Genomic DNA, 25,635 nt, shown 5'->3' with positions numbered 1-25,635 from the left:
ATTCCCAGGACTCATGTTGGTTGATTCATAACTTCCTATAACTTCAGCTCCAGGGAATCCAAGACTTTTGGCTTTAATGGGCATCTAAACTCATATGAGCATACACACACTTAAAATTTTTTTCTCCCATAACCAACGTTAATAGCCATGGTAATCTATTCCCGTGTTTTGAAGGTATGTAATACCTATTAAAGTAACAGCAGAAGTTTCCCCCACTGGGGATAGGATCTCTCCAGCCACAGGTTTTACCCTAGAAAATATGTTTTCTCCCGTGGAGCAGGCTTTAAATGAAAATGGAAAATCCTGGCTGTACCCATACTATGTTTGTAGCTGCACAAGACTATTGGTATCAGCTCTACGCCAGAAGCCTGCACAGTGCTTTTGAGCGCTTTGAAAGTGAGCTAGCATAGAAGTATCTTCCAGCTCAGGCCAAGCCTGATTTCTCCATGTTCCATGTCCTGTAACTAAAGTACGTGCTATCTTCAGAACAGGGACTTCCAAACAAGCAACAACAACAACAACAAAACAGAGACAATTGCTTTTGTAGGATATAATCTCAGTATCTATAGCCAGTGATACTGAGAGAGGCAACACATACCTCAGAAACGGGATTTTCTCTCAACAGACTATGGCTTCTGAGAGAGCTTCAGGTCAGCCATGAGGGGCTATTTAAACGCCTTCACTGCAGAGTTTTTGTTGTTCTTCAGGCTGATTTCCCAGATCAGAAAGATACTTAAGAGAGTTAGGATTACGTATTTTGTTTAAACAAACAAACAAACAGAACGAAACAAACAAACAAACAAACAAACAAAAAAACCAAAAACCAAAAAACCAACCAAAAAACCCCCAAAGGTTAGGTATAGGGACCATCTCTGAAGGTCTATTACTGCCCCAACCAAATGGCAATTGATTTTAGGATTCAGCATCTAGGTGGATTAAAAAAAAAAATCAAAAGGCTGAACGTGCGCATTTAATCAATTACTTTTACTTTTTAATCCTCCTAGTTTCTGAAACCATCCTGGGCTGCACGTCATGAACCATGTCACATAATTTTCTGTGTATTGTACACGGTAAAATAATTTAAATTACCATAGTTAGTGATGTGGGCTACACCAGATTCTCCTAGAGTTTTGGTTTGGCTTGGTTTTGATTTTAGTCCGGCTATATAGCCCTCGCTGTCCTGCAACTCCATTTGTGTCAAGCTGGCCTGGTACCTATGGGTACCTAGCTCCTAAACCCTAAATTCCGGTTTTGTCCTGTCACATCATTTCATCACCCTTCTAGCAAACAAGTCTGAGAACTGACTGAGAGAGGCCAGGTTTGCTGTGTTTGCAATGCACCACACTCCGACTCAGCTTTCAGAACTCTCCTGGCCCCGGTGCCTTTTGGGATGTGTAGTCAGAGAGGATTTGAGGCATGCCGGGAATAGTAGTTCTCTGGGGCTTCTCCCGGTGGCGGGGCTGCTCGCGGCGTTTTGGGGGGCTCCTGGCCGAGGTGATTGTGATTGTGCCAGAAGAGCGCGTCTGGGGTCGACATCCTCGTGACCGCTCGTACTGAGAGCGGCGGAAGCGAGCGCCGGCGTCCGTGAGTGGGGCGAAGGGGGCGGGCGGGGCGTAGCGGGCGGTGGGCTTCCCGGCGGGCCGGGCGCGGCCTGGCGGCTGCTCTGCAACCTCTAGCTCGGGGACCCTCCAACAGGCTCGGCCCGCCACGGAGCGCGGCTGAGCCCAGACTGCGGGGCTGGAGGCCTGTGCATCTTCTCTAGCATCTTAGCGATGCGGATCTTAAAATCAACAGCCGATACCTAGCAGTCTAGTCTAACTTAATGAATTAGCGCATCTGATACCAAGTTACAGGCCCCTTGCGCCTTCATTGTGCCTATGGTGCAGATGAAGAAACCAAGGCACAGTGTGACCCGAGCATTCGCTGAGCCTGGATAGGAGCCGTGGACTGGAAGCAGAATTTACTTCCCATCTGTGCTGCTTGCTATGTCTTGTCACTTTGGGTAGACTGGAATCTCCTTGACTGTCCACCTCAGCCACGTCGACAGCACAGCCCCACCTCTGCTTCACAGAGGACCAGTTCCAAGAATTCCCAAACAGCCAACACTCAAGTTCTTGAGGTACACAGACACAGCATTGGCAGAGAATTTGGACACATTATCCTTTGTACTTTGAATCAATCTTATCCAACCTTTTAACATTGCCACGGTTTTTGTAGAAGGCGCTAACAGGCCTGTAGGTGGGTGTGGAGGGATCAGTGTAAGAAAGTAGAAGTGTAATTAATATACCGAAGGGATATGACAGGCTGGCTTGATCAGCATTCTTATCATTTGGTTTGTGTTGTTTACAGTGGGTGGCTTTTTGGGGGGATCTTAAGACCATTGTGGGTGGGTTTTAAAACTTAATTTATTTTTATGTGTGTATGTTTCTGTCTGTGCCCATGAGCACACAGTATCTCAGGAGGCCAGAGAGGATATTGGATCCCCTGGAGTTATAAGTAGCTATGTGGGTACTGATAATCAGACTTCTCTTCAAACAAGGGAAGTGCTTTTAATCACCAAGCCATTTCTCCAGAACCCCTTTGTGGGTGGCTTTACCCTCCTGGCTCTAAGCCTCCCCTTGTACCAGAATTCCTTAGTACACCTTTTTCCTTTCCAGACATACTTGGTCAGCACTCAGCTTTCCTTTGGCAGGAGAACTAAGAAGGGAAATGGCTGTGGATTTGCTGGCTGCTCGAGGGACGGTAAGTGAAACTTGTCTTTCTGTAAATTGCTTTCTGACTCAGATGTGGATGTGTTTCCATTTTTTGCCCTTGTCACTTTTTTCCCTTGCAAAATTAACATTTAACAGGGGCATGCAAACTCCAGTTTGGAGCTGACCTGCAAGGAAAAAATACATAAATCTTTTCAAAGGAACACTTACACTTACACTTTTCAAAGGAACAAACCTAGCTACAAAGAATTCTGCCAGGTCCAGAACACATGATACCCTATAACTACCATCTCATAAAACCTCCCAGGTGCTTTCTTTTTTCAAATGGGGGCTCCTTCAGGTGGAATGTGTACTCCATTTTGTTAGCCAGAGAGGTATGAAGGTCTCTCTACCAGAAGATCTCTCCTCTGGCTTGATCCCAGAATTCTTTCTCCTCCCTGATGTCCCACTTCCTATTTCCTGTCTAAGCCACAGGCCATTAGATTTATTATCGATGGGTGCCACATCCACACAGACATAAGACATACTTTAAAATATCTTCTGTGGGGGCTGGAGAGATGGCTCAGAGGTCAAGAGCACTGAATGGTCTTCCATAGGACTTGAGTTCAATTCCCAGCAACCACATGGTGGCTCACAACCATCCTTAATGGGACTGATGCCCTCTTCTGGTTGTCTGAAGATAGCTACAGTGTACGCATATACATTAAATAATAAATAAATCTTTAAAAATTTATTTCTGGGTGAAGTTAGAAAATATTTAAAAAAAAATATCTTCTGTGGCCTCCAGTTTCCAGGGAAATTTGGTCCTTTCTTTTGGGTTCTTAATTTCATTAGTAAAAGAGTCTAGAAATCTACTCAGAAGGAAGCTTGAAGAACATGTTATTAGAGTTTGAGGAACGTAACAGGAAAGGCAAGCTGTAAATCCTGGCAGCTGCCAGGAGGAGTGAGATAGGGTCCAAGAAAGAGGCAGGTTCAGCAGTAAAGGTCCGCAAGCTGCCTGACGGGCAGACTGTCGACGTTAGGTCTGGTTCTTCCACCCAGCCCCACTCTCAGCAATAAGACAGGGACTCAAAATATATTTACCAATACCTTGGCTCCACCCTGACTAGATCGTAACTAAAATAACCCAATTATTTTAACCTACGTTCTGCCACCTGGCTGATTACCTGTGCCCAGGTACCCCATGTCCGCCCCATCACATCTTCCCGAGTGGGTCTCTCACCTGGCACTATCCCAGAATTCTCTCTCCTCCCAGACGTCACACTTGCTATTTCCTGCCATCAAATTATTATTCAGGTACTATATCCATACAGACGTAAGATATTCTCTCTACAGCAAACGGTTGTGTGGAGGGGGAGGTTTCTGAGCCTAGGTGAGGAGCCCCAGAATGCCAAGGATGTTTAGTATTCGGGCCAGAAAGAAAAAGATAAAATAAACAGGAAAAGTCACAGTTTTTGGAATAACCCTGAAAACTGGGCAAGCTCCAAAGTGGTACCTGATGGAGACCTACGAGGTGCTGCCCAGAGGCTTCTGGGAAGGCTGAGTACATTATTTCACTAAGAGATAATTCGTCCTCCTGGCTTTAGCATGTCTTCAGGTGAATCGGACTTTGGGGGTGAGAAGGCGGATAGAGGCAAACTGGCCAGGTGATCGACAGACCCGGCCTTATCTCTAATCTTTCTTATGTGTATGGATGGTTTATCTGCATGTATGTCTGTGCACCACGTGTGCCAGTTGCCCATGGAGGCCAGAAGAGTTCACCATATCCCCTGAAACAGGAGTTATACATGGTTGTGAGACCCTGTGTGGGTGCTGGGAATTGAAACTGGATCCTGTGAAAGAGCAGCCCTATGGACACAGTAGTTGGTAAAGTTCAGGCTAGCTTAGACTTGTTAGGTCTCCATCCAGGGCTAGAGGTAGGGTGTGTATTCTCTTCACCAAAGAAGGAACACTACTGATGAGTCTTACTAAAGCCAGAGCATTCACCCCTTTTTCATTGGGTGATTTAAATCCTGAGGAGTGGCAGAGCTAATGTTTCCATTTGTAGTGCTACTAGAGGAATGGGAGGTAGGGCCTAAAGCCAGCCGAGCAGGATGGTTCATCCTCAGCGGTCTCTTGTGCTGGGAGCATTCGTGAACCCCAGAAGACCATTGAGGAGCTGTTTCTGATGTAACAGCATTAGGGTCTCTTTATTACAAGCTGGGACTTGGGCTCTCCTCCAACCCAATGCTGACACAGCAGGACAGGAAGGGAAGGCAGAGCAGCCCTGAACCCTCAGCAGGACAGAGTTTTATAGGAAATGGAAGTCAAGTGAGGGAGGATCTATCCCAATAAGTATCTAACTGAATGTCAGTTGTAAGCCGACAAGTGTGTGCTCTGAAGCAAGACCGTATACAATTACAAATGGATTACAAATGGTCTGAAAGAACATCTGGAACAATCCGATTAGTCTTTGATTGACAGTTGTTAGGAAGTACTGAAGGGGTAACTCTGGCCAAGGACAAACTGTAGGGTCCTTCCTGGTACGTGGGTACAGCTTGGGTTCTGTTGTGGGTCAGGTTCTCAGGCTTTTTTTTTAAAAGATGGAGGCTGGTCCCAAGATGGAGTAGGTATGGTCTGTCACTTAATCCTTTTCACTCTGTCAGGGCTTAGCCTGTTTCTCCCCTAAGGTTAGTACTACATTAGTGACAAACACCAACAGAATACGGTGCCCAACAGTCCCAGCTCTGGCCTGGGCTACCCTCTGCCCAAAGTGGGGATACCTCACGAGAGCTTTCTTATCCCAAGGGTGTATAGACAGTCTTCATTTTAGGCAAGGGAAGTTAGGGAAGAGTTTGTTTGTAATTGTAGTGTAGCTATTTCCTTCTGAACCGTAAGCCACAAATAAACTCTTTCTTCCAGAAGTCATGGTGTCTTATCCCAGCACAGAACAGTAAATAAGACGCCACTTCATAGGGTCATGGGAGGGAGCTCTTCCTGGTCGGGAAGTACTGATAGCACATTATTCAAAGAGTATGTGAGGTGAGAGGTAACGCTGCCATCTTGAAAAGGGACAGTTTGCTGCATCTTCCAATCAAAAGTGCATGGCAACTTTGACTCAACAGTTCAGTCCATTCGAAGTGGTTCTCCACCTTCCCAATGCTGTGACCCTTTAATGCAGTTCCTCATGCTGTCCTGGCCCCCAACCATAGACTTACTTCATTGCTGCTTCATAACCGTAATGTTGCTGCTGTTATGAATTGTATTGTAAATACCTGATATGCAGGCTCTCTCATATGTGATCCCCAGAGTGGTCACGACTTACAGGTTGAGAACCATTGGTCTATCTTATTCCTACAGGTATGTTCTGCCAGGAGACTGCTGGGACAATGGTCATTATGTAGTGTTTGTGACAACAGAGAACACGCATCTAATACTCATCTGCAGAGTGCTTGCCACGCAGGCATGAGGACCTGAGTTCAGATCCTGAGCTTCCTCATAAGACACTGGGCCTTAGGGTACTAGGAGGGGGGTAAGAGGACCCTCTGTCTCACCAATCAGCTGACCTTGCTGACTCAGGGAGCTCCGGGTTCACTAACAGGTTCTATCTCAAAAAATGAGGTACAAAGCAATAGGGGAAGACACTTACCATCTGTCTCCGGCCTCCACACACATGCACAAGTCTGCATATAGCATGTACAGGCGAAAAATAAAGACATAAATTTTCATCCATAGGGATGTGGTTACGTAACTTATAGAATCTGTAGAGTGAAATGTACTGTGCAGTTGAAATGTATTGAGGCAGAGTTTTGTGAGAAAGCGGTTTACATAAGAGTCACATGTCACTGTCATGTAATGTGTCAACCATGCACGTAGTTCATGTGCCTGAAGCTTTCTAGTAACAATGTTAAGGAAGTACACAGTAGCAAGTAACTTAGTGTTGTGTTTAATACAGTATATCCAAATTATTGAGATACTGAGTGTGTGTGTGCAATTGCATGTGTATACTTATGTTTACAGGTATGTGTGGATATGTGTGTGTAAACCAATCTGTTAAACATTTATATACACAGCACATCTCACTTAGAGTAGTCATGATTTGTGGTAATGACCTCTCATGGTTGCTGTTCATCATACTGAGCTGAAAAGCCATAGACAAATTACAAAAAAAATTTAAAGTAGACCAAAATAATATTACATAGAGAGAAATGTTGACCATTGGCTTTTCATCAGAATCAACAGAGTTCAGGAAAAGCCAATTGGCATTTTACATGTGGAAAGAAAGTCTGTATGCAGTGGGGGCAAAACAGAGCATTCCCAGACAGACGGGAATTCAGCTCGCTTGTAGTCAGCTGAACAGGAAATACTTGAAGAAGTTGTGGTAGCTAAAAAGGAAATTGTGCTGCCTGGAAATTCAGGCTAAAGCATTAGAAAGGTAAGTGCATGAGTTGGGAGGACCTCTTTAGAGGGCTCCCCAGACCAAGATCCTGGACACAGATCTGGGGATGCTGGAGGAAGGCCGGGTGCACTGTTAAGGACGATCACAATGGAGTCTGGCCTCCTCCTTCAGTCTGGCTGTGTTGTCTCCTTGACCTTTAAGTGAAAGCTGCACAGAGAGCAGGCGTCTGCTTGGTGCAGTCTCATAAACTGGGGGCTGTGTCAGCTGGGAAGATCAGCAGTCACAGATAAGGAAGAAATGAGAAAGTCCTGTGTACTTGTGAGTTTCTCTATTTTGTGAGAGAAGGAATATGTTTGCAGTGGAGAAGAAATAAGAATGTGTGCTTTGGGGGTTGGGGATTTAGCTCAGTGGTAGAGCGCTTACCTAGGAAGCGCAAGGCCCTGGGTTCGGTCCTCAGCTCCGAAAAAAAAAAAAGAACCAAAAAAAAAAAAAAAAAAAAAAAGAATGTGTGCTTTGATCTTAGAAATTGCTGGTGTTTCAAAACTACTCTTCTTGTTGCTAGGACAAAATATCTGACAGAAGCAACTTAAAAGAGGAAGAATTTATTGGCTCATGGTTTTAGGGACTACAGCCCATCATGGCAGGAAAAGGAACACTGGGCTAGGACAGTACCAATGTCCACTACAGCTTCACATCTGGATAGGCCAGGAAATAGAAAGCTCTCACTGAATCAGAAATGGTATCACCTCCAGGACCCATCCCAGTGACCCACTTCTGCTGGCCAGACGACAGCTCCAAAATCCTACAGCCTCTCTAAACAGTGTCCTAGGCTGGGCACCAAGTGACCGTTCAGACAACTCAATCTAGACATTTAAGCCCTAATATTAAGGTTGATGTAGAAGTTTACTTAGATTCTGCCTGGTTTTGTGGTTACTGGGGACTGATCCTAGGGCCTCGTATTTAACAGGCAGGTGCTCGGCTACTGAACTGTCTCTTTAGCCCTACGTTGTAACCTGAAATATCTTAGGGGCTGCGTGTGTAGTTCATGGGTAGAGCACATGTTCAACATGACTAAAGCCCTGGGCTTCATCTCCAGCACTGAAAACAAATCTGAAAGAAAGAAAGAAACACATAGAAAAAGTTGGGAGGATGTTAAGAAATTAATGAAAAATTGCTTTCCCCCCATCCACAAACACCAAAGGATAATTAGGGAAGTGTTCTGGGTGTTCCGTGTGTGCCCTGTGTAGAAGCATGCATGTGTAAGACTTGTCAAAGATTGTTTTGTAGCTTGCCTTTTCACATAGATCAGTAGTATGTTAAGGTGGAGTCTGGTGCTGGGGTACAGATTTACTGGCTTTTGTTTAATGGCTGTACGTATGTATTTCCAGTAACAGTGTATTATCGTTTGTATATCCATTGCCGTATTAATAGACACGTATGTTATCCTTACATTTTCACCTCTGTGTTGTTTCTTTTTCTGTGCAGCAGTTTACCACAGATTCACTGTTTAGAACAGCACACATTGGTTACCTCACAGTTCTGAAAGTCTGAAGCCTTACACTGTTTTATTGTTAAGCTGTCCACAGGGCTGGTTAATTAGATACCGGGAGGAAAAATCTGTTTCCTTGTCCTTTTCACTGCCTAATGGTTAGTCACCATGGTTAGTTATGTCACCGCTTCTGTGACCACATGGGCTTTGCTTACGCCGAGTCTTTCTAATAAGGGCCATCGTCACTACACCTCTACCTGCATGTTAATCTACGTAGTCTGCTCATGTCTCAGTCCTTAAGGTAAACAGAATGTCAGAGTCCCGTTCCTTATGCATGCCACATTCACAGGTCCTGTAACCGGTGTGCCAGGAACCAGTAACTAGAAGTAATTCTGCATTTGATACCCAGAGGGAATGCACCCACCTAGTACTGATATTGTTGCTTGAAACAGAGTCATTCCCAGTGGTAAATGTGCAAGGCTAAAGTGACATGACTTCCCCATGTTGATGGATTCTCAATAAAATACCCACCCACAGTATCATTCCAAAGCTCACCACCTTCATCTGGGTTACAGACAGATATCTTTTCCTGGCTTGCACTCTCTGGTGTTTGGGAGCTGTTTCTTTTGGAAGAAATTACTTTTATTCCTGTCTGTCTGTCTATCTATCTATCTATCTATCTATCTATCTATCTATCTATCTATCTATCTATCTATCTATCTGTTTGAGATAGGGTTTCTCTGCGTAGTCCTGGCTGTTCTGGAGCTCACTGTACAGACCAGGATGAAATTACTTTCTTAGTAACTCTTTGGCTCTTTGGCACATACATAGTTTGCAAATCCTTTTGATTTTCATATTGACTAGAAACCCGTCTGTAGTAGCTCAGAAGTCTGTTTACTTGAACTCAAACCCTAGCTTTACTATTTTTCCCAGTATTCTCTTGGGAAGGCTACTAAACCTGTTTATTTACTTTTTGATTGTGTGTCTATGAGCCACAATACAAGTGTGGAGGTCAGAGGGCAACTCTAGGAGTTGGCTCTCTGCCATATGCTCAGGAAGAATTAGACTCAGGTTGGCAAGGCTTGGCAGCAAGTGCCTTTACCTACTGAGTCAACTTGCTGACCTGGTTATTTAGCCATTCTAGACCTAGTGTTTCATTTGGAAAGTGCTTTAACTCTAGCTTCCTCACTAGAGGGTCTTCCTAAGATTCAAAGGAGACAGTGCATGCAAAGTTCCTACAACCATCCCTAACACATTTATTGAGTAATGTTTTTTTTTTTTTCTGTTCAGGGATCTCTTCCTGTTTGGTTGGTATTTTCCTCAGCTTTCCTACACTGCTCTACATGTGTTCTGATTTATATTGGTTTTCTTCCTTTTGCTTTGATTTGAGTGAGAGAAGGCTATGCTTGCTTAGAAACACTTTAAATTCTAGGTATGTATGTATGTATGTATGTATGTATGTATGCATGCAGTATGTATGTATGTATATGAGTACACTGCAACTGTCTTCAGACACACCAGAAGAGGGAATCGGATCCCGTTACAGATGGTCGTGAGCCTCCATGTGGTTACTGGGATTTGAACTCAGGACCTCTGGAAGAGCAGTCAGTGCTCTTAACCTCTGAGCCACCTCTCCAGCCCCTCTAGGTTTAGATTTTATATGCTACTGTCAGGGATTTTAATGCCTAAAACCCCACAGCTTTGACTCCAGGGGTTCTCAATAAATACTTGTTTACTTAAATAGTTAATAACTTTCCACAAAATTACATAACTAAATGATTCAGAATACTTAGTATTTCAAGGTAGATTTAATTTCTCGGTGGATACCCAGTGTCACTTTCATCCAGATGATGAAGATGGTCTGGGGTAAGGAGGAATGGGTTTGCTGTTCCAGGAGCCTGTGACGTTCAGGGACGTCGCTGTGTCCTTCAGCCAGGATGAGTGGCTGCATCTGGACCCTGCTCAGAGAACCCTGTACCGAGAGGTGATGCTGGAGAACTACAGCAACCTGGCCTCGCTGGGTAAGGAGCTCCCTGGGGGCTGAGAGTCTGCCACAGAGGCACGAGATCCCTACCCACCACCTGGCTGGGAAGGGTTTTCTCTAATGAGCAGTGTAGTAGAAGAACGTCTGTGTCCATTCCATTGTGCTGCAGAGAAAAGCCAATCTCTGTGGAGTGGAAAGTATACTTTTTCTCTGACATCTTTTGTTTCCGTCTTTCTTTGCCCTTCCTTGCACCCTACTGTCAGACCGTCTTCTGCCACAGGCCAGTGACTAAATCCCAGTTTAGAGTCTGAAATTCATATAAGACATTTAATTAAGTGTTAAAAACCATCCAGGATACCCTGTCTCAGAGAAGTTCATTTCCAGGACCGTGCATTAGGTTTGAGTTGGTTCTTGCTTCTTGTCCCCTGTCCCCTGGGAAGTGATCAACCTGTGTTAATCCACTGTAAAGGTCAGGTGAGTGGCTTGTGAAGTGACTCTAGGATCGCCATTCAGGCCATTCACCCCAGCTCCTTTCTCTTTCCCGTGAGCAGGGTTTCAGGCTTCCATACCTCCCGTGATTGGCAAGCTGCAGAAAGGGCAAGACCCTTGCATGGAAAGAGAAGCCCCGGAAGACACCTGCCTAGGTGAGTGAGCGGTGGGAAGTGGAGACACCGGAGTCTCCCTGAGTGTGTCGTGAAAGGGCGGTGGAACAGTGACTGGAGAGGCGTGGGGCCTCTTGTGCTAAGCGGGCTGCTTGTTGACATGCAGCCATCTAAATGCAGTGATGCACTGCGAACCCATTTTCAGTTACAGATTGAGTGAGGGAGGCTCAGCGTCTCTTAACAGGAACTCAAACTAAGTCTTTTCACGTAGAGGTAGAGCTAAACTTGGGGTTGGGGATACTCAGACCTTCAGGACAAATTGACTTCACAAACTTAGATTTTCCTAAGATTCCTACAAAGAGAATGCAGTCTTCTGGTGCCAGCGTACAGAAGAAATGAGTAAATCATTTCTCCTCTGGCCTAACAGAAAGGTGGAAAGGGATGAGAGAGAGCAAGAAAGCCTGCCATTCTTCCAGTCTGAGGAGAGAGTGGTGCGCACGGCCGGTCTTCATTGTGATTGATGTGTTGAACTTAGATGAGAACTCAGTTGTGTTTGGGCTGTTGTAATATTTAAGATGCAAACATCATCTTCTCGATAGACCATTTTCCCTCTCACAGGCTGTGATGAAATTGCAGTGGAATGTGAAGTCACACTTTTAAGAAAAACAATTAAATACTTTACAGTTGTTGACTGTGGGGTTCAGAGGATGCATGAGGGAAGGTGCAGTGAGATTGGCTGTGAGCAGAAGGAAGCAAAGGGCACTGCCTGCCCGCTGCCATGGGTGCAGCGTGGGATGCGGAAACTGAGGGATTCATGGTGCTTAGCTTCAGCTTGTCACTTCACAGCGTCCCACGCGTCCTTAAGTCCTTCCTTCCCTGTCTGGACTTCTTGTTCTTTCCAGCTGCAGCGTCCTCACCTTCAGCACTGCTTCGTCTAGTTCGTCCTTATCCCTACTCCTTAGCCTTTTACCTCTGATCAGCCTACTCTCCCTCCAGATACAGGTCCAGGTTAGGGACCAGGCTGCACCAAACCTCTTTTCTAGGTGTTGCTGCCACTCTCGTTGGCTTTCTGATGCATTGGTGTCTCTTTTCTAGCAAAGGAAGAATTAATTCTTCCAATTGTTTTCAGATTTCCAGATTCAGTCGGAGATAGAAGCGTCGTCCCCTGAACAAGACGTTTTTATTGAAGGACCATCTCGTGGGCTGCTAAAGAACAGATCTACTAAGTGTGCTTACTGGAAAATCAGCTTTGGAGAGCTTGTGAAATATGAGAGGCTAGAGACAGCACAGGAGCAAGAAAAGAAAGCTCACGAGCCAGGGGCAGCTTCCCCCAAGGAAGTCACCAGTGAAGATGGAATTCCCACAGACCCTGAGCTCGAGAAGCCCTTGTTCATGAATAAAGCACTAGTTTCACAAGAGACCGATCCCATAGAAAGGGTCCCTGGTATGTATCACACTTCAGAGAAAGATTTACCACAGGATTTTGATTTAATGAGAAACTTTCAGATTTATCCGGGACAAAAACCTTATGTCTGCAGTGAATGTGGGAAGGGTTTTAGCCAAAGTCTTCATCTTCTAGAGCACAAGAGGATTCACACTGGGGAGAAACCTTACAAATGCAGTGAGTGTGGCAAAAGCTTCAGCCATAGATCTTCCCTCCTGGCTCACCAGAGAACCCACACCGGAGAGAAGCCGTACAAATGTAGTGAGTGTGAGAAAGCCTTCGGCAGCAGCTCCACACTCATCAAACACCTGAGGGTGCACACCGGAGAGAAACCTTACCGCTGCCGGGAATGTGGGAAGGCCTTCAGCCAGTGTTCAACCCTCACTGTGCACCAGAGGATTCACACTGGGGAAAAGCTCTACAAATGTGCTGAGTGTGACAAAGCCTTCAACTGCAGAGCAAAGCTCCACAGACATCAGAGGATCCACACGGGTGAGAAACCTTATAAATGTGCTGAGTGTGGGAAAGGATACAGCCAGTTCCCATCCCTGGCTGAGCATCAGAGACTCCATACTGGAGAACAGCTTTGCCAGTGCTTACAGTGTGGGAGAACCTTTACACGTGTGTCTACCCTTATCGAACACCAGAGAATTCATACTGGACAGAAACCATATCAATGCAACGAATGTGGGAAGACCTTCAACCAGTATTCCTCCTTCAACGAACATCGGAAGATTCACACTGGGGAGAAACTTTACACATGTGAAGAATGTGGGAAAGCCTTTGGCTGTAAATCAAACCTTTATCGGCATCAGAGGATCCATACTGGTGAGAAACCCTATCAGTGTAATCAGTGTGGCAAGGCCTTCAGCCAGTATTCATTCCTAACGGAACACGAGCGAATCCATACTGGAGAGAAGCTCTACAAGTGTATGGAGTGTGGGAAAGCCTATAGTTACAGGTCAAACCTCTGTAGACACAAGAAAGTCCACCTGAAAGAAAGGCTCTATAAATGGAAAGAATACGGCACACCTTTCATCTACGGCTCATCCCTCGCTCCACATCAGAGGTGTCTGAAGGGGGAGAAGCCTGAGGACCTTAATTCATCCCTCTGATCCAGGACACAAGCAGAAGAGGAGCAAGTAGAATGCAAACCACAAGGGATTTATCCTTTTCACTTGGACAGCAATGGTTACCGCTGAGCCAGGGACAGCAGATGTACAGAGAATGCCAACATCAACCATTTAAAGACTATTACCAAAACTGTTAAAAATTCATAGAAAAAGTATGAAAGGCCTCATTTAAAAACCAAAACACATAAGTAACTGTTGCGTATAAGCGTTGTTTCATGAGAGGGTCTTCTCTCTCTGAGAGCTTCTATGTTATGAATTTTCTTTTCAAGGTAGTCTCTGATGTAGTTAATAATGTGGAGAATTATGGGGCCTCAGACCCTAAAATGGTGAGCTGTTTCAGGGAGAATTCCTTTTCAGACAGATCCACTACAGAGGAAAAGAATACTTTGATTTGTTGTGCATCAACAATAAAGCTCTTTATGAATTGCCCCTTATACAACATACATGTGTGTATGTATGCACATATATTCATATATACACATTTAGGACTTTTATGTATATATGGCCATGTCACTTAACAGTGGGGATGGATACAGGCGTCGTTAGAAAAGGCTTCATTAGGCACTTTCATGTTTATAGCAACATCATTGCTCCTGCACAGCCCTAGATACTCTGGGTCAGCCAATCAGTGTGATCTTGAGGGGATCAACATACCATACTAAAAAAAAAATGAGTTTATAATTTAATTACATTTCTCCCTTCCCTTTCTCCAAACCCTCCTATACACTCCTCCCCACTCTCCCTCAAATCCCTGGTCTCTCTTCTTACTAATTGTTATGCATGCATATAGCCATACTTTTTATAGTAATTGTTTTTATTGGTTTGCTTGGTTATTTTAGGTAGAGTTTCACTACGTAGCCTAGGATGGCCTTGAACTCACATAGACCAGGCTGGCTTTGAACTTGCAGTCTTCCTGCATTAGCCTCCCACATACTGGGATTAAAGGCATGAGCCATCATGCTTGGTGTAAATTTTTTTTAGTAGAATATGTATATGCTAAGGATAAAAGTATAGTATAGCAAATGAGTAAGCTGGTAATGTGGTTTGTCACCATCACCGTGTGTCATGTATGTATATAACTGTGTACTGTGATGTCATTTGTCACCATCACCGTGTGTCATGTATGTATGTAACTGTATCTGCTATGATGTCGTTTGTCACCATCACTGTGTGTCATGTATGTATATAACTGTATGCCGTGATGTTGTTTGTCACCATCACCGTGTGTCTTGTATGTATGTAACTGTATCTGCTATGATGTCGTTTGTCACCATCGCCATGTGTCATGTACTGTATGTAACTGTGTGCTGTGATGTCATCTGACTGCCAGCACAGAGGGTTTGTTTGCACAAATGAGCAATGCATTATGCCTAAGAGGTTACAATAGTTACGAAGTCATGGCAGCTCTGATGTATTGGACAAGTAGGGATTTACCAGACCGGTTGTAGTCTAATGAGACCATTGTGATAGATGTTGTCTGTCATAGGCCAAAACATCATCACAGGCAAATGGCTGCATGCACACACTCATATATATGTATGTATATGCATGTGCTGGTGTATATACATATACATACAAAGAGTTAGGACATTTTTTTTCTCTATAGTCCTTAGTGATTAAAAAAAGATTCAGTTTACTAATTTAGAATTTACTGTTGCAAATTAAAATTTTCTCCCAAAGGAGACTTCTTTCTGACTCTCCTGTGTCTGTAGTAGGATCTGGTTTGAATCTAGCTGGATAGTCTTACAGTGTGATAGAAGTTGGCCTGAACAGACAGAAGTGGGCAGACTGTCATCCAGACAGTGTATTACGCATTTTAGAAGGCCAGTGTTGACAGAGTCTCCTGCTATGAACAGGATCAGAGAGACTTTAACTTATAACCTTTTAAGAATCAAAGCCTTCAGCTCTGATAATCTATGATAGTTATAGGTTCATTTCTATCCTCAAGGCTCAAGAACACTATTTGTTTTGTAATCTGTTCCAATATTATTGCTAGAATGTAATCAGTTGTCTTTAGTTTCCTCTAGTGTTGGTGTGAGTAGTGGAGTTGAGAACATGATCTCCTTCTATCTCTGATTCCTTACCTGCCTCTATACGTAAATTCTCAAAGCCAACAAGGGTCCAGGTGGAAGTGTCGCTTTGGTATGTTTCCGTGTACAGCGGCCTTTCTTTTACACAACTTTTAATACTTTTTTTTTCCGTGTACTGCTGACGACTGAATCCAGGGCCTTGTACATGCTCAGGAGATGCTCCACCACTGAGCTGTACCTGCAGCCCTCAGGATTTAAGTATGTACAGATGAGTATTTTATATTAAACAATCTACTCATTATTTTAATATTTTATGTCTCCCCTAGTCTTAGTTCCTTCATTCTTTGACTTACCCCATTGGTTTGTCATTTTAGAAATTGCTCTAGGAACATTAATTAGACCCTTCCATCTGAGCAAAATGTTAGAATTAAACAGGCATTCAACACTTAACCGACTTCTTTTAGCTCATCACAGTAGTTGTATGTGTTTAAATGTATTTGCAAGAAAAATAAGACTCCAAGGGAAGCTTCGAATATCTTCTTGTACCTAGTGAGCCTGCTCAGTGCCCACTACACTGGTTTACAAATGCCATTGCCTTCAAAAGGACGAAATGAACAATGGCATGTTTGGAGTAGGAGGAGAACGTAAGTGCACCTATAGGATATTTTTATTATAAGACATCATTTTAGGGTTATCGATATGAGTAGACACAGGGACTAGCTTGAAGGTCCATCCTTTGATCAAACTTAAGGCACTTCAAACCTCAAAATACCCATGACAGGGTTGGATATAATATTTTCTAAAGGTTAAGGGAGAAAAGCTTTTTATAACATTTGAAGAAAAGCATCTTTTAAATATATACAAAGCAATAAATGAAAGCCATTTAACAACTGTCATCATTAAATCTAGCAAATGTTGATTGACAGTAAAACCTACTGCATGAAAGACAGTTAAGGAACATTGCATAATCCCACAAGAGTACAGCGAGGAGATGCAAAAGAAGCCCTGGCTTTCATACTGAGATCTGCAGGCAGAAGTCCCCTCATCACAGCGGCCACTGTGGCTTCCCTGAGGCCGTAGAAGCATATTTTATTATTTATGATATCCTGCCAAACCAGTTAGTAAATGTCTATGGAAATGCCTTCTCTAGACTTATCTTCCTGCTTACAAAGAAATAAGAGTAACATGGTAGATTATATGGCAATAGACAGATCTAGAGTTTGAGACATCAGAAATGATCATTAAGCTGTACTTTTCAAATAGCTAATATGTTAGAACAGAAAGATGCCTGAGACAGCCACGTGCAAAGTGTGAGCTTTTATTGAGAAATAAAATCAGAAGGAACTATAAGACATTTGGGGGATATTTAGGGAAATACACAGGTAAAAATAGGTGTTAGATACTGTGGTATGCTTCCTTAGACTAGGTAAAGTATTGACTTTATATTTCCCTATCATATGCATGCAAAAGTTTTAAGTTGACAAATCATAATGTCTGCAGCATATTTTAAATTGAAACTGTAGGATCCATCAGTGGTTGTTGAATTGTTGTGACCACCCTTTAAACTTGTCTGTACCTATGTTTCAATGTAATAAAAGCTGAGGCAAAAGTGATTTGTAAAGTGCTGAGTGTGACCCTTCTCTTCAGAACTCCCCCTTTTCAGTCTTAGAGAAGCTGGGTACATTTGTAATCAGAAATGGGGGGTTTGACTCCCTTTTAAATGGAGTAAGCAGGGGCTGGGGATTTAGCTCAGTGGTAGAGCGCTTGCCTAGCAAGCACAAGGCCCTGGGTTCGGTCCCCAGCTCTGAAAAAAAGAAAAAAAAAATGGAGTAAGCATACCATGCCTTCTCTCCCATCGAATGCAACGGATACTCAGGCCAGCTGTTTGGATACCCTGAAGAGTAATGACAGCAGATTAAAGAAGGAAACTCATTTGAAACAAACCATCAGGGCATTTCTGTGGAGTATGGTGGCTGAACAGGCCAGTCACATCTTTAAGCACTGACTCTTCCCATGAGCCAAAGGGGTCGGTAAGGTCTTTGTGACATTTTTAATGTTTCTCTCTGCTTGTGCTTGAAGGTGGATGTATTCCCATGGCATGAGACAGAGAGAAGAACCTAAAGCCTTGGGTTTATAATCAAAAGACCAGGAGGAGACTCTTGGGATAGAGTGTATCAGATTAAAAAGAAGCTCAAAAAACCATCTGCAGTTGTGTCCATACAATCGTGGTGGTCATCACGGTCAGGGCACACATGAGCTCACCCTAGCTAGTACTCCATCCCCACTAGCATTTTCCAGAGGTACAGAACCAACAGAACTCATTAGATTGGCTTACATGATAGAATTGGAGTAGTCCAGCAACAGCTGTCTCACTCCAGAGAGGCTGAGAATCCAATCTAACACCAAAGAGGATTCCTGAAGAGTCACTGGTATTTGGTCCTCACTGGAGAATCCCACATGCTTCGAAGCAAGCTAACCTAGTCTTACATATGCAGGCCGTGACTTGCATGCACTCATGTTCTCTCCTATCCTCACCTCTAATTTCTTCTGAGACTTCTTTGACCCAAGCATAATTTAGAAAAGCATTGCTTCAACCTCAAAGGACCAAAGACATTGCCAGCTGACTTCTAGTTTATTTCAGTTTTTGGTCTAATAGTTTGTTTTATTTCTATTCGTAATTTACTGTTTTGAGATTCAGAATGTTGCTTGTTGTGGTAAATATTTTATTGTCGGTTTAAGAAGATATTTATTTTCTGTCTCCCATCTCTTGTTTGAGTTTCCTATCTCTGTTGTCTTTGGAATCTGATAATCTTCCTACAAACTCCCAGACTTCTAGTTGAGTCCTGGACTCTGACTTCAGAAGCCTTTCTTACCCTCCCCTCCCACCCAAACACTAGCCAGGCCTGACCCTGCTTACCTTCCAAGATCAGATGAAATTGGACACATTCAGGATACCCTGACCGTAGACTATCCTCTTCCTTATCACTACAGAAGAGACTGGAGAGAGCTGGAAGTGACTAATGATCATATCCTAGTTAAAAAGTTTCCAGTAACACCTTGTTCTTGGACACAAACCTTTGTTTCAGAGTCTAAGCTGGGACATATTTCAAAATGCTAACCTTTTCCCTCCCTCTCAGTTAGTACAAGGAGATTTTTCTTCTGTTTTCTCTGTGTCTTAGTTTCTCTTCCTCCAACAACTCAGTGGAGAAAGGGTTTATTGTGACTCACAGTTCAGGGTACTGCTGTCCATCAGGGCGGCAGCTTGAAGCAGCTGCTCGGATCATATCCACACTCAGGAAGCGGAGAGCAATGAATGCTAATGCTCTGCTCACTTGCTCCTTATACCATTCGGGATCCCGGCTCAAGTAACACTCCCAAGATGGGTCTTCCCACAATTAACGCAGTCAACACAATTCCTCAAAGGCATTCTTACAGGTTAAATAATCTCCCACAGGTTAGTCTGGAGAAAAGAGCAGTGGGGATTGGGGGTGGGGGGGCACATAGCCAGAAGGAAGACGAGAAAGAGGAGAAAAAAGGACGGCACACAAGAAGGAAGGTAGGGCCTTGGATATTGATAAGGATATTGATGGGGTAGACTGATGTGGGTGTGGGAGCACACTCCTAGAATCCCAGCACTTGGGAGGTAGAAACAGGTGGATTTCTGTCCAGCTTGAGACCAGCCTGTTCTACATAGTGAACTCTGGACTATCCAAAATACAAAGGCAGGAAAGATGGCTTCATGGCTAAGAGTGCTTGCTGCTCTTCCAGAGGACCAGAATTTGGTTCCCAGCACCCAAAACCAGGAGGTTCACAACCACCTGTACCTCTAGGGCCAGAGTATCTGATGCCTTCTTGTGACTTCTGTGGGCAGCTTCACACATGTGGCATTCACATACATACATAAATAAAAATCTTAAAACAAGCTGGTGTTTAAAACTTCACACAGTTAACACAAAATGCCTAGATGTGGTAAATCTAAAAGCAATGGAATAGATGTGTTGTTATGCAATCTACTGGAGACAGGTCACACAGTCCTATAACCCCAAGGGGGAAGTCTCCTAACAGTCATTTCTAGAAGCAAAATCTTGGTCACTTCATCATTGGATGATGTCATCAAGAAGACTTTATCAACTGAGCATTTCTGTGTGTCCCAAAGTGACTCTCAAAATACTGAAACAGCCTGTGGTTTTATAAAAGAGGCAGAACTAGAAACTAAAACCTACAATCAGGAATTAAGATGTATCCAATTAATATTAGGAGATAGTTTGAAGCTAGAAATTATTAGGATAACAAATTCGAGCTTTTGAAAGATGGGGCACTCCTAGTGTATGGCGCCCAATAGCTGACAACTTCATACTTTCACAGCCCTGCTGGAGTTCTTACAAAAGCAGACAGAGGAATCTGCCTTTCAATCCTTAGAATGATGTTTTCTAAGTGCAGGACTGCTTACAGATTGACTGACTAATTTTAAATAATATGCACTCAAGACTCTGTTAAATTCGAATTCCAGAAACATTTCAATTTTTTTTTTAAATATGTCTCTTATTTTATACTACAAAGTGTTCCGTGTTTCTCTGGAATTCCAATTTAACTCAGTGGCTAGTATTTTCTCCTGGAAACCCTAGTCATACAGAAGAGGATCACAATGATTGGGTTGGAGGCTCTTCCCTAAGTCACATCCCATGGTAAGTTGGAAGAGGATGCTTCTTCCCCACCATGATCTGCTGACTTGTGTAGCCACAGCCAGTGCTCCTAGATGTCCCCCCACCTCAGGAACCTGGGCCTCATTCCCAAGACTAGCTTACCAACATAACACACCTCTCCTGTCCAAGTTTACGCTGGGGATGAGTGTCGTCAAGGTAACAAACGCGCTCATGATTTGAAAAACCACAGATGCTTTAATAATTTATGAAAGTAAGGAGTCAATTTTTTGCTACACAGAACAAAAACGCATCAATGGCTGTTGTCAGATAAAATTTTGTGACTTAAGTTGAGCACCGTGTTTGGCCCCACTTGGCGGCCACCTGTCACATAGGAGTAAATAGAGTCAGAATGTTACCTTAGTCAACATTGGTATTGAGCACCATTTATATACTTAAAACAGACTTACAATACAAATGTGAGGCTTATATACAAGGTTGCCTGGGGGTTCCTAAGGAGCTTCTTCAAATGTGGCCTGATCTCCCTAGGAATGAAAAACGACTCCTAGGAGCCTCAGATTTTTCTGGGTGATGCCGGACAGTCTGGGTGAAGACATCGTGCTGGAACTTCCAGAGGGCATCTACCTGCCACTGTGGCTACAGGAACGCCTCAGAAATAGGAGCTTCTTGAAAAGCTTAGGGTTGTTTCTCAGCATTCTCCAAACGATCCCAGGCTCAGACATGCACAGCTTCTCTGAGCTCAGCGGACACTGTGTTCCTTAGCCAGAGTTGTATGAGCACCACGAGCTCCAGAAGGGCCTAGAAGTCCATGGCCCAAGGCACCAAGGATGTCATCTCCCTCAAGGCTCTGTCTTGCTGGGTCTGTCCCTTGTGGGGCTTCTATGATTTGCTGGATCTGACAATGGAGTGTTACCATCCCACAGCCCTTAGAATGGGTAAACTCAGTCATCTTAACTAGTACATGAGTCTAGAACATTCCTCCACATTCCACCACAGACTCAAACAGGAAGTACTCAGTTCTTCAGCCCAGGAGTAAATCCAGCTGACCAGGATTCAACAAATGAGGGCCAGCCATGGGATTCACTGCCAGCTTCCCAGGAGGCAGAACAGAGCAGTTCTCAACCACATACCAGGAGAGCTAGTCAAAGGATATTTTCCAGCTTGGTTCTTTGGGAGCTGGAGCAGTGTGGGAGTGTGTGTGGGGATTGGGGGCAGAGGATTGGATGGTGGGTGGGTGGGGGTCTGGGAAGAAGGTTAAGCACCATCTGAAACAGTGGTCCTGCTGGTATCTATGGTCTGACTTCTTTCTATAGACCATTTGAACAGACACCTCCCCCCAAAACACACACACACACACACACACACACACACACACACACACACACACACACACTCAGATTCACACAAGCATACCGGGCACCTCAAAACTCAATGGAGGAGCAGCCACAATGGCGTTAACCCAATCTCAGCATCCTTAATGAAGGGAAGGGGGGTTGTCAATAAGGAAGAAGAATCTTAGATCTACAGTTGATGAGAACACAAAGGAGGAGCCTCAGAATCTTGGCCAGGCTGGGCCAGCTAGGGTACTAACATGCCCTTAGGTCTTACCATGTGGGGGTCCTGGAGAGGCACGCTCACAAAATGCTGGCAAATAGACAATGCTCACCCTCACCCCCTCCAGTGACCCATCCACTCCCTTCCGTTTTTCTCCAGTTCTCATCAAGCTCACCAAACACCATTCTACCCCCAAACAAAAGTTACCTAAGTTCCCAAAGAAAGATGTAAATTGGGGTTCCCGCCTCCCACCCGGTACCTCAGATCGCAGACCATATTGCCGGGTGTTAGAACATCTAAACGCTGGAGGTGGGCAGGTCAAGGTCGCATCACGGGCCAAACCCATCCTCTGAACTTGAGGCCCTACAGCCTGGCACTTTACCACCGTGGTGGCAGTACAGGGACTCTAGAAAAAAAGAGTCCCGGTTCTTGGACCACACGCTGGGTCATCCCTGCAGAGTAGATGCCTCCATTATTCTTCCCCTCTGGGTCTTTTAGCCCAGGCTAGCCAGAGAATAATACTTGGGCTCTACTACTACAGCTAGGGGCAGGGGTGGTGGTGGTGGTGCAGCAAGTAAGGCCAGTGGAGAGGAGAGAGGTGATGCTTGCTGCCTTAAACCCAATGGCTCCTGTTCAGAACTGCCCTCAAATTCTATTACAGGAGTCTCATCGATTTCCTGAAGAGAGCCAGATAGATGCACAGCTGCTCAGCTGAGATCAAAACACTGCACACTTTTTGAGCACCAGGTTTTGAAACTGCACCAGACAATTAGTAATTAAAATGGAAGCCAGGTGGAGCTAGACCTGAAACTCACAGGTCACCCCGCCCCCACTGACATAAAGGATTTTGAGTACAGGAAACACAGGTATCTGGAAGTGCAACCTACGACAAGGCCAGGCTGGTAGGGGAGAAACAGGCCACGCTGGCCCCTATGGCCAAAGCCCAGCATCAGCTCTAGATGGGTGTTCCTCTCTTATGGGTCAGAGTCCTAAACTACTGGTTACCACAATAAGCCCATCGTCTGCCTGGCCTTCGGGGTTGGTTTGGCCCGTGACCTCCTCATCGTTGTACTCAACCTGGCAATTGGTCTATAAATAAAACATTATGCCACTTACTAGTCCCCAGTGGTCTTGCCGCTTTGTCTGGGGACTGGTCATCATCAAGGAAGTGAAGGTTCCCAACCACTGCTTAGTAAATTGGAGCCAATTTTTCTGTCTGGGACTCATCCCCCTTGGCCTCCCATCGCTGATAAGAAACCGGGGAACTCGACTATTCCTGTCCACTTAAGATCACCACAAGACTTAGGTCACTCCTAGCCTGGAAAATACATGTTAGGCTGATTGCCACATGCCCCACCCACCCCAATACGTTCTTTTGTACTATTTTCCATGCTTTCCAGACCTCGGAAGCGGGGTTTGGGGCTTCGTTTTCCACAACACAGGATTTGCTATCCAAGGGAATACTATCTACAAGCAAGGGGAAGGAGCCGTTGATGCGAATCTTTCCTTTTTATTAGAACTTTCCCGGCTTCTCTTTTCTCTGCGCCGCGTTAATGAGCTCCTGGATTCTTTGGTTCCTTGTCTTTACGTACGGGCTTGGCCGTCGAGGGATCAGGTTGGGAGACTGGGCCTCTTCATCCACGCCGTGGATTTTGTAGGGGACATCCACGGCATTGGTTTCTGGGTGATCTTCAGTGGCATTAGCGATGGAGACATTGAGGGGGGCCTCCAGAGGAGGCCCTGGAGAAGGCTGCACCTGCGTAGCCACAGTGGGCCCCGGGAGGGTGGGCATAAACACGTCGATGTCGTTGTGCTTCCCCGGAGGAGGTTCCGAGCCTCTGTCTTCTGCGTGGCCGAGGTTCGGGCTGCAGGACTTGCAACAGAGCTTGTTGTAACTGGGGATGGAGCAATAGCGGGACAAGACTTCCATCCTACAGAACATTGACTTGTCGCCTTGGCACTGGTCCTCTGAAAGAGAAGAGCGGGAGAAATAACCAAAGGACAAGGTGAGGAGGACAGGTACCCACCACCGAGGAGTGCAGATTGCTGGAGGAGGCGTGTGACAGAGTCCAGAGGCAGCACAGAGGCAGTGAGCTGGTGTGGAGAGTCAGTAGGATGGCGGTGTCTGAGTCTCTGAGCAGGGCAGCATCCACAGCCCCCCAACCTGGAGTGCTCCCCTCCTGCAAGCAATCCCCGGCTGAGCCTGCTTTGCCAGCCAGCGCGTCTCGGAGGTTGAAACGGAAACGAAATCTTTCTGTTCTTAATAGAGGTTCCAAGTTCAACCTCACGGACGGGACTTCGTTGGGATCTTCACACAACATCTCAGTGGAACCTCAATGTAGTTTTGTGGTGGCAGGGCTTGACTCTGTGGTCATCTACAAGTAGTAACCATCACAGAGTGCGACCTAAAAGAACCAGCCCCTAAAGCCGAACATGGCCCTTCAACTGTAGTTTCTGATCTGACCTTCCAATGCGTTTCTGTCAGAGACTAAAGACTCAGACTAGTGCAGGCCTTTGGACATCTGCCCAAACTTATCTGATGTATCCTGTCCTGGTAATGCTGATCCAGCCCGAGGCCCCGCCACACACCTTCTGGCAACTTGCCAGAGAAGCTCAATACCTTCTTGTGAGGCTAATCCTTAGCACATCCTCATTCCTCCCCAAACAAGAAATTGATCATCCAGGCCCTGGTTTACATGGAGAGCTCTCTCTCTCTTCAGAATTCCCCCCACCCCTCCCTTCCCTGGCCAATCCCCAGCTCTGTCTGTGGCTCAGTTATTCAGACATTGCACCCCCTTCCCCAGCTTCATTGGTCTTTTCACCAAATGTCACCTCTCTCTTCTCTTCCCCCCATAGCCCATTCTAAAACCGAAACTACGATGCTTTATAAAACACACGCAATATAAAATAGCAAGTCACTGACGTAGGGAGGTTCTGCATCTCTCAGACAGGCACAGGCTGGCCTCTCAGAGGAGAGGAAAACCCCCCAGTCTGTGGCTTCATTGTTCCCTGCCTTCTCCAAACTTGCCCAGCTGACAAGTTCACACTCGATTGTCAGAAAAGGCGACCAGAGTGTGGCTTTTTCATCACCATGAGAGCCCCAAGACAGAGCCTTGGGCAGTATCTGAACAAGTCCCCAAGGTGAGTCAAAGGATACATTCAAAAATATTAAACAGACACGTGGGGATAAAGAGCAAATCCAGAATCGGAAGACTCTGGGTTTTACCTCAACAAAGCCACAGTCAAGAGAGACACAGAGATGTATACCACAGGAGATGTTACCAGCTGCGGGTGCCACGATGGGAAGAGGGAAAGCAAAGCAGCCTACGAGGAGAGCCCAGGTTGTCCTAATACTGAGAAGAGAATGTGCTCACCACATACTGGGAAGCACAAAGGCTTCAGGCTGAGGGTCAGTCAAAGCCCAGCAGCGAGGGCGACAAGTAGCATCTTCTTCAGAGGAAGTGTTTCATGGATGCCCAGTATATGAAGAACGTAAAGAGTATTTCATTTATGTTAAAGTTGGGAGCTCAGAGTTCCACTTGTTCCCTTCCCACCCCTATTCCCACTTCCTCTTGGCAGTTACTTAGGCTTAACAGTGTAAAAACACTGACCACAGTCCTAGGGACATTGGGGGGGGGCATTAAATAAG

General features: G+C 45.0%; 2 protein-coding genes across 3 annotated transcripts in view; one reads left to right on the top strand and one right to left on the bottom strand.

Annotated features, from left to right (window-relative positions):
* Nucleotides 1–953: 953 nt before the first annotated feature.
* Nucleotides 954–17,392, top strand: Zfp354c (zinc finger protein 354C). Of its 2 annotated transcripts, XM_039086906.2 has the most exons (6): nucleotides 954–1,584; nucleotides 1,848–2,119; nucleotides 2,658–2,742; nucleotides 10,473–10,599; nucleotides 11,114–11,206; nucleotides 12,294–17,392. In XM_039086906.2, exons 3-6 carry the CDS (start codon nucleotides 2,710–2,712, stop codon nucleotides 13,721–13,723), a joined length of 1,683 nt encoding a protein of 560 aa, XP_038942834.1. In that variant the 5' UTR covers nucleotides 954–1,584; nucleotides 1,848–2,119; nucleotides 2,658–2,709; the 3' UTR covers nucleotides 13,724–17,392. The 2 variants fall into 2 exon arrangements, with proteins under 2 accessions (XP_038942834.1, NP_076478.2); NM_023988.2 differs by lacking the exon at nucleotides 1,848–2,119 and having other exon boundaries at nucleotides 1,439–1,584.
* Nucleotides 17,393–20,646: 3,254 nt separating this feature from the next.
* The window catches only part of Adamts2 (ADAM metallopeptidase with thrombospondin type 1 motif, 2), a 205,454-nt gene continuing 200,465 nt past the window's right edge, over nucleotides 20,647–25,635 (bottom strand). Inside the window, 1 exon segment of the mRNA NM_001395424.1 lies at nucleotides 20,647–23,954. Within this exon segment, the coding sequence (NP_001382353.1) occupies nucleotides 23,500–23,954 (455 nt within the window). The 3' untranslated portion in view covers nucleotides 20,647–23,499.

This window comes from Rattus norvegicus, chromosome 10, assembly GCF_036323735.1.
Source record: "Rattus norvegicus strain BN/NHsdMcwi chromosome 10, GRCr8, whole genome shotgun sequence".
NCBI classification, from domain to species: Eukaryota; Metazoa; Chordata; class Mammalia; order Rodentia; family Muridae; genus Rattus; species Rattus norvegicus.
This window is presented reverse-complemented; position numbering and strand designations above follow the sequence as displayed.

Bases quoted from the DNA above. Each gene is read 5' to 3' on its own strand.
- Zfp354c (XM_039086906.2), top strand. From the start codon at position 2,710: ATGGCTGTGGATTTGCTGGCTGCTCGAGGGACG. The intron at 10,600-11,113 runs GTAAGGAGCTCC...TCCCGTGAGCAG, and splicing joins CAGCAACCTGGCCTCGCTGG to GGTTTCAGGCTTCCATACCT. The intron at 11,207-12,293 runs GTGAGTGAGCGG...AATTGTTTTCAG, and splicing joins CCCGGAAGACACCTGCCTAG to ATTTCCAGATTCAGTCGGAG.